This window comes from Solanum pennellii, chromosome 1 (genome assembly GCF_001406875.1).
Source record: "Solanum pennellii chromosome 1, SPENNV200".
Classification (NCBI taxonomy): domain Eukaryota; kingdom Viridiplantae; phylum Streptophyta; class Magnoliopsida; order Solanales; family Solanaceae; genus Solanum; species Solanum pennellii.
The window spans coordinates 6,744,451-6,753,594 of NC_028637.1; the positions used below are offsets into that span (position 1 = coordinate 6,744,451).

General features: G+C 32.4%; 2 protein-coding genes across 2 annotated transcripts in view; one reads left to right on the top strand and one right to left on the bottom strand.

Annotated features, from left to right (window-relative positions):
* Positions 1-2,290, top strand: part of LOC107028729 (expansin-A10-like) — a 5,943-nt gene extending 3,653 nt beyond the window's left edge. The window contains exons 3-4 of the mRNA XM_015229910.2: positions 342-630; positions 1,544-2,290. Coding sequence (XP_015085396.1) covers positions 342-630; positions 1,544-1,850 — 596 coding nt within the window. The 3' untranslated portion in view covers positions 1,851-2,290. The remainder of the gene's footprint in view (positions 1-341; positions 631-1,543) is intronic.
* A 564-nt stretch (positions 2,291-2,854) lies between these two features.
* On the bottom strand, positions 2,855-8,843 carry LOC107030510 (cytochrome P450 704B1). The gene is made up of 6 exons (XM_015231785.2): positions 8,536-8,843; positions 7,758-7,973; positions 6,608-6,886; positions 4,882-5,271; positions 3,813-4,013; positions 2,855-3,146 (listed from the first exon to the last, which is right to left on the bottom strand). Exons 1-6 carry the CDS (start codon positions 8,809-8,811, stop codon positions 2,967-2,969), a joined length of 1,542 nt encoding a protein of 513 aa, XP_015087271.1. The 5' UTR covers positions 8,812-8,843; the 3' UTR covers positions 2,855-2,966.
* Positions 8,844-9,144: the final 301 nt, after the last annotated feature.

Consider the following 9,144-nt stretch of genomic DNA (forward strand, 5'->3'; position numbering starts at 1 on the left):
CCACCCCCACCCCCACCCCAAATCCCAAATTAAATGTAACAGAAGTTTCATGTTTTTTTTATAGATTCTTTTTGTAAAAAAAAAAAATCTTACTACCCAACCTTAATCACTTTTTTTTTGTTTGCTTTTACCCATTTTATCCATTTAACTATCCATTTTTAAATGGATAATATGGGTATTACTCGTTCTTTATCCATTTTCAAATGAGTTTGATACCCAATTCATTTAATATGGGTAATATGAATCGATACCTATATTATTTACCTATTTTGCCACCCCTAGTTCTAACAATCAATAATGTTGAATTGTGTGGAACTTTATTCACATGTATTTTCCAACATGTGGTGCTTGTGGTTATGGGAATCTATACAATCAAGGTTATGGAACAAAAACTGCAGCTTTAAGCACAGCTTTGTTCAACAATGGATTGAGTTGTGGATCTTGTTATGAGATTAAATGTGTGAATGAACACAAATGGTGTTTGTCAGGTTCTATTAAAGTAACAGCAACCAATTTTTGTCCACCTGGTGGCTGGTGCAATCCTCCTCTTCACCACTTTGATCTTTCTCAGCCTATTTTTCAGCACATTGCTCAATATAGAGCTGGAATTGTACCTATTGCTTATAGAAGGTATGATCAATCGGTTTTTGCTCTTTAAGTTGATCTCATTTTACATTTACGCCCTTCCAACTTTGGTGTGCACAAGTAATCACTTTAACTTGTATAAAGTTTAACAAGTAAACACATGAGTTCTACGTGACATAGTACATGTAGGACAACATGTAGGACATGTTTGTTTATATGTTCAACTTTTATACAAGCTTAAGTGTCGTCTCTTTGTGTGATTCCAAAGTTGGAGGGCATATATGTAATCTAAGGCCAAGTTAAAAGGCACATTTATGTATTATGCCTATAATATAACATGAAAAGTTGGTTCTAAAAGAATTGGTCATTATACTGAAATATTGTTAAAGGGTAGACTGATTGTTATAGAACGGTTTGACTGCACTTGGTCCAAATAATGCTTGATTATATGATTTTCCTTCCAAATGTCATGTTGATGCTCGGTCACGCCGTGCGTGAAATACACAAACTTAAATCAACTTGATGCTCAAGGTTGCCTCATATGATCAGTCAATGATCAGAGCCGTTAATTAGTCCACCAGATATTGCCTACATCCTACCTGGCGGAGCCAGGCAGGCCTGAGAGGGTTCATCTGTATCACCTTTAGCGGAAAATTTCACTGTTTATATTTGGTTAAAGTTATTTTTTCTATGTATATATAATAGATATTGAACCCCTTTGACTTCATTGTCTCTGTTTACCTCATATATTGAATCTCTTCGATGAAAATTCTCGCTCCGACATTGCTTTTAGTATAGGTACTCTGTCTACCAAGTCTTAAAAGATACAAAAGAATCACCTAACACTTTTTGCCTTCGTTGGAATTCAAACTCTTCTTTTTCGTGATCCATTTTAGCTTCATTAACCGTTAGGTCTCACCGACTCAACTAACATTAACTCTATTGTCAACTCTTCCAGGATACCCTGCAGAAGAAAGGGAGGCATCAGGTTCACCATCAATGGACACTCTTACTTCAACTTAGTACTTGTGACTAACGTTGGCGGTGCTGGTGATGTTCATGCTGTAGCCATCAAAGGATCAAAAACACAATGGCAATCAATGTCAAGGAATTGGGGCCAAAACTGGCAAAGCAACAGTTTACTAAATGGACAAAGCCTTTCATTTAAAGTTACTACTAGTGATGGACATAGTGTAGTCTCTAAGAATGTTGCCCCTCCTAGTTGGTCTTTTGGCCAGACATACACTGGTGGTCAGTTTCATTGAAAGGTTAGATCTTGAACATTTGGCTGCAAGGGGCGGATCTATAGAGGATAGTAAGGTGATTCAACCGAACCCACTCAACAAAAGGTATTTGTTATGTATAAACATATATATAGATTTTTGAACGATCTAAATATAATATTAAAGGTTTATTTAGACTTCAGTTGTTGAAGGGATTTAAAATTAACCTTGAGGTTCTACGTTCAAATTTCAAGCACCCTTAGATGGAAATCCTGAAACCTACAATTGTTGACATGGTTCGAAACTCAATGAAAATAATGAGTTCGCCCCTCTACCTTTCTCTTACTTACATGTAATTATATAGATGTGTAACGTGAGTCTAACCCACACATCATGTATTACACTCTTACTTGTATGTAGATGTAAGAATCCAGTTAACTAGTGCAATCATGAATATTAAAATGGGCATGATGTTTCTTTTATATGTCCTTCCTTTTCTTTTTTGCTTCTTTGCCTTGTAGTGTTAATCATCTTTTCTACTCCTCTTTTTTTCCTAGATGCCATATAGTCGTCTAACAATACCTTAATTCAACCATCATGTACTGTGGTGCAGTGATGGAGTATTCCACCCTTAACCAAAGTTCTCGGATTAGAGCTTTAGATATGGAGAAAATCCTGTTGGAAGTGATTTGAAAGATTGAAGGACTCGCAGCCATATCATTAATCGATACATTAAGTTATAAGACACGGAGCGTAAAATTTAGTATATGATAATAAATCAATTGTTATCATATTTACCAGACTATTAACTATATGTGGGCATTTGACCGTGTCTCATTGTGAAACTTGAAAAAATTTATAGTTTTTGTGGTCAAATGTATTTTTCGGAGTTCCAACTCCCCCAAAAAAAAAAGTAAACTTTTTTCATAGTTAAGGCCTCCTAAGTTTATTAAGAGATTTACTTATAATTATGGACTTGAATATGTAGATATTTTTTAGACTGTCAGTGTATAGAACATAAAAGACGAATCTTGTAGTGACAATAATTCTTTCAATTGTTCATAGTTCCATGAAAAACTTTATTTTTAACCATATAAGTTGTAGTTACAATTTGCAATTAAAATCTAGCCATCATAAACATTTACATATTTTGTATTTTCAAGATCTCAGTGAAACTGTAAGCTTTAATCCATGTTCCATTGATAAAATTGTCATCATCCTGTACTTGACTAGATGGCCAGGCACCAACTTAAATTTATAGAATCTACACAAAATTGCAAGTGCCATTTTCATCTGAAGATATGCTGAATCCTTTCCTAGGCATATCCTTGGCCCTCCCTACAACATCATGTCATGAAAAATAATGTTATCAATACGGCGGAATTAGGATTTTCACTAAGAGTATTCAAAATATAACGATGTACGTATTGGAAAAGTCAATGAGATTCAATATTTTATATAGTATATATACATAAAACATAGTTTTGACTTGGTGTTTTGGTGTAATTTTTTGAGGAAGAGCGTTTGGATGACCCCCTTACAGTATCCTGGATCCGCTCATGGTTGTACACATATAATATTATATATTAATAGTTTTAGACCACTAGTCAGGGTAGAGACAGATTCAGAATTTTAACTTTATGGTTCAAAATGCCACACATCATTTGGGTTTCTATTACAATTTACTTTATACATTTTCAGTAGATTACTTAACACAAACATAGGATTTAAGTCAAAGCTACCGAATTCAGCTAAGCTTATAACTTTAATTGTACATTCACCCCTTCGTTGGGGCCGACTCTAAGGTAAGGTTATCGAAAATATTGCTTTATTGAAGTTGTTTAGTTTTCTGAGTATGTTGTATCTCTTTTGTCTCGTTAAGTTGGTCCATAGATTAAAAAGTAAGTCATTTTGATTCACCAAAATGTACGTTTAAATGACCTTTTATTATGATTTGACTTTAGATCACTAATGTTATTGAGCCGCTCTGTTTATATTTTGTACCTGGAAAGCGGTGAATTTGAATGGAGATGCATTTTGGAAAACCCCATCTTTAAGCCATCTCTCAGGATTGAATGAAGCTGCATCAGAACCCCAATTGTATTCCATTCTTCCCATAGAATAAGGTACATAGGTCACCATTCCTCCTGCCTTTAACTTTGTTCCATCTGGTAAAACATCATCTTCCAATATTCCCTTTGGATCCTGTCACATTGTCAAAACAAAATCATCCAACGAGTGTTTATATCAATTCAATTGTAAGTTTTATGCATCGGCAATATAAAAACGATACTAACCTACATTACAACAAAAGACAGTTGGAGCTAACTGAGGGTTCGGGTGTTTGGACGAACCAGTAACTTTTTCGTAGATTATGTATTTGTATTAAAAATTAAATAAATAAATATATGTATATTAACTTGTGAACTCCCTAACAAAACTGATTGATGGCTTAGTAACAAGGAAGGGGTCATCAAAAGTTTCTTTTTCTGAACTCCAAATCCTGGCTCATCAAGCAAGAATATTAACCTTATGGATAAGGCACAAGTATCCCTAGATTATGATCGAAATTTCAGAGATACACCTTAACTAAAACAAGGTCTTATTACCACACCAGACTCAACTTTTTTTTTTTTGTAATTTTATATACTTTTTTGGCTTACGTGACATCCAAACATCTCTTACACGTCTTAACTATTTGGTGTTACAGTGTGTGCCAAGTAAGCCAATATGTGTATAAAATTACAAAAAAAAGAGTTTCAAGGAAGCAATAGAATCTTAGTTTAATTAGGTGTGTCTCTGAGATTTCGGTCATAGTCTAAGGGGTTGTGCCATATCCCTAAATTTTATAACAATTTTAATAACTTTGTTCTAAACTTAATATTTGTACACATTTAATAAACTTATTATACAGATACACTATTTGACCAAAAGTTACAGGGTTCGGCTAAACCCGCATACGATACACATGCTTCTAGCTCTGCCCCTGCTTAAATCCTATCAATTAAAGTTGAATGTTGACCAATTGATAAGAATGTGTGCTGAAATTCACAATAAAATCAGGGTAACTAACCTGAGGAACAGCAGGGTACAATCTAAGAGTCTCTGTAATCACAGCATGTAGATAGTACAATTTTGACAATGAATCATAATTAAGGAGCCCTGCAAATTGAATGGCTCTCGAATCGATAGATTCAGGATCCTCCGCGTCATACTGATGTAACGACACGTTCTCTTCTTTAGCACAGACTTGTTCCAACGACTTCAGCTCCGCATACAACTTCTCAGCAACGTGCTCGTGAGTCATAATCATGTAAATAGCCCAAGACAGAGTCGTTGCTGTCGTATCACGACCCGCGATAACAAAATTCAGGACAATATCCCTCAGGCTTTTATCAGTTATATTGTTCTCAGGGTCTTTTCCTAGCTCAATGAATCTTGACAATATGTCATGCTTATTAATCTGTTAATGTTTAAAAATCATTAACAAATCTGCTAAATTAGCCTGTTTGGCCCAAACTTCGAGAAATCTGCTTATTTTGAAAAAGTACTTTTGAATAGTACCATTTAATACTACAAAAAAATTTACGTATTTTAAAAAACGGAAAAGGGCCTAAAATACCCTCAAAGTATTGGAAATGGTACAAAATTATCCTCCATCCACCTATTGACTCCAAAATACCCTTCCCACCCACCTATTGGGTCCAAAATACTCTTGTCATCCACCTTTTGGTTCAAAATTGACCACTTATTTAATGGTTTTATATTTAAACTATTTAAATAATTTTCAAAATACGTGGTGCTCAACTATATGTTATAATTTAACTTATTAGTATAATTTATAAATCAATCCACTACCCATCCCATTAATAATTAAATCCCTCTAAATTAATGAACCCGTCACATTATTAATGCAAGCTACTGCCTATTGAATGTTTTTAAAAATTATAGAAGTAAATTATCATACATTCAAGTGGCTAAATAAAAATCACCAATAAACTTAAAAGTCTTACTATTTTATCTTAATTATTCTTACATCTCAATTAAGTGATGTTACTTCATAGGTAACTTTTTTTCAAAATAATATATTAAAGTTTTAAAACAAATCATAAATATTTATAAAATTATCTTTAAAAAAAGTGCATGAATCAATTCGGGATGTATTACTTCTTTACCTTCAACCATAAATTTCTAATTCTATTTTGAAAGAAAGTGTCCTCCTAAATAAGCGGCTCAACCTAAATTTAATTGGGGCTCCGATTCGGACTCGAATAATTTTGAATGTCATTTTCAGAAATCTATAATTTCATCGTGTTTTAGTAGTGTTTATGACGATTTTGATATTATAATTGGATTATTAATTGGGTGAGGTTTAGTTAGTAATGAGTGTGTAGTGGTTTGGTTTATAAATTATATTAATGAATTATAATTATATCAATAATTGAACGCCAAGTATTTTAAAAAATATTTAAAGAGTTTAATTTTAAAACAATTAAAAAAGTGATCAATTTTGAACACAAAGGTGGATGACAAGGGTATTTTGGAGCTAATAGGTGGATGAAAAGGGCATTTTGGAGCCAATAGGTGGATAAAGGGTAATTTTGTACCATTTTCAATACTTTAAGGGTATTTTAGACCCTTGTCCGTTTAAAAAAAGCATCTGTTATTGCTCAGAAACACTTATTTTTTCAAAAAAATTTGGACAAATACCTCAACTCTCTAAAAATAAATAGTTTTGACTGTCTAGAAGCTTGACGAAACAGGCTATAATAATTATAAAAAAAATTGTATGAGCTTACTTTGTCATTTGTTTCTAACTCTGCCTTCCTTTTTCTTATGACAGAATATGTGAAATCATCAATTTTTTTAATACTTTGATCAAGGATTGCTTCTGATCCAATGTTGAGAAATTGCTTGATTTTCCACAAAGGATCAATGAATCTTAGTGTGACAATGACATTTGCAGCATCAAATGCCTTTGCAAAGCTATTTTCTAGTAAATTTGGGTTCAATGTTCCTATCTCTACACCAAATCCCACCTTACATATTGAGTCTAGAGTCATCCTCATCAATAGATCCTGGAAAAAACAATTGTTGTTTAGCAACAATACAAAACAAAAATAGAATAAAATTATACTTCCTATGTCCTGTGTTATGTGATATGTCATTCTTTTTAGTATGTTCTAAATGAAAAAGAAATGGACTTTGGGATCACCACCCCTAAAGCACCAATGAGGGATTCAACACCATCACATGTTGAAAGATTGGACATTTGGAGCGTGGACAACATAAGATTGGAAAATCAACATTGATCAAACAAAAATCGAGATAGGCCTGATTCCCATGTCATGATTTTGGACCTCAACTTCAGAAGCTAGCTATTGGGATGAGGATTGTCAAAACTTTATAAAGAAACCACATCACTCCCCCAAAGCATCAATGTCGGACTCAACATAAAATAATTTAACTTTAAACTTCTAATGCTACCTTAGGATTGTTTAGTATGATGTATTAAAAAAACAATATATGTTTTACCTATGGTTTTATTTGATCCTTTGTTTGATAGGATTTACAACATATGTATAACTAATACATAACAAATCATGGTATTAGTAATACATGAGTTATATTCATACATAGATAAACATGGTTAAAGACAAAAAACCTTTACTATACCAAACCAAACAGTGGATAAGAATAATCCCAGTCCCAAAATAAGTAATCCCAGCATAACTAATTTCAACATTACCAATATACTTTATTCAGTACGAATCTTATGCACTATACCAGACGACCCCTTAATGATAAGATTTATATTCGCACAAATGACTACGCATTTGTTTCAAAGTCTTTCGATTTTTTAAACTCTGTGCTCAATCAAACACCATCACATTAAAACGGAATATCTTAATCATTGTATTAAAGTCCAAACAGAATTCAACAACTCACCTGCATGTCTACATGCTCATTCTTGAAAGATGCTTGATTGAGAATGTTAAAGAGTTTAAGGCTATAGTCCCTAAAAACCACAGTATTGAAATCCCTTAAATTCTTTGAAGCAAACTCAAAGCTAGCAGTCTTCCTTTGTTTCCTCCAAAGCTCACCATCCACATTAAAGATACCATCTCCAAGTAAAACTTCCATATATGAATGGTACACTTCACCCTTTGCCAAAAGGAAAAAAAAACAATTTTTCTCATGATAGACTAAAATCCATATGTAATTTGAAAGCCACATATCCATCCATTGAGTAATCTAATTAACAATTAGAAAAAAAAAAATCTTGTGCCTTTTTATTAACAAATCTTTACACAAATAGCATGTCGAATTCACTATTTACTTCTTTTAATTAGTATTCAATAAATTATATACTGATTATCACTACTAAAAAATCACTATCTTCTCACTGAATTTCTCACTGTAAAATATTCAGTGGTTATTCTCATTGATATTTTGATTGATTCAATATGCCAAGAAAATAAATAGTGAATGTTTCATATGGTAAAAATAGAAAGCTTCCCACTCTTTCAGTGAGAATCTGTTTTTCGTTATATATTTTCCGAGTGAGCTGGTTTGGTGAAAAAATCATGTTTTATAACACAAATTTCTCATTGATTTGTCGTAGACAAAACATTTCTTTTTAAAAGTGTATATACAATTATATACATGTTATGCATGAATTTACATATATTATATATTATATATACTCAAAGTAATATATACAAACCTTTGGATAATTATCAAAATTTGTTTTGAGAACATGTTCAACATTAGTTGGATGAGCAATATATGTATAAGTTGTAGTCATGGCAGGAACAACAACAGTTGGGGATTGAGCCAAATACTCAACCAACCAATCATGCATCCTATCAAAATTCACCCATTGTTCTAAGCCTGCCCCAACAATAGGCCAATTTATTGGGCCTTTCTTATTTTTTTGCCTATATGTATTGATGAATTTCCAAGACAAAACCAAACAAGCTAATAAAGTTAATAATCCCATCTTGTTGTGTTTGATAATGAGAAAATAATATTGGAAATTATGACATATATTTAGAAGTGAAAATTGTGTGTTAATATTATATATAGAGGATTATTATGTAAAGTGGTTTAGGCATTGGTTACTTGTTAACTTTCTACAAAATTGTCAATAGTCTTTGCATGTTGTGAATTGAAAATATTGCACATTCTTTGTGTCTTCAACCAAACTTATATTCATCTCAACCATGTTTCTTTGTGTAATATAGGAAAAAAAATCAGAATTTAAAGTTTATAGATTCGAGATTTGAATATTTTTAAGTTATTAAGTTCTAAAACTTTTTTTTTTCATAATAAC

Coding starts and splice junctions, on each gene's coding strand:
- LOC107030510 (XM_015231785.2), bottom strand. CDS start 8,811: ATGGGATTATTAACTTTATTAGCTTGTTTGGTTTTGTCTTGGAAATTC. Junction 5,272..6,607: donor AGTTAGAAACAAATGACAAA/GTAAGCTCATAC, acceptor AAACATTAACAG/ATTAATAAGCATGACATATT. Junction 3,147..3,812: donor TCAAATTCACCGCTTTCCAG/GTACAAAATATA, acceptor ATGATGTTGTAG/GGAGGGCCAAGGATATGCCT.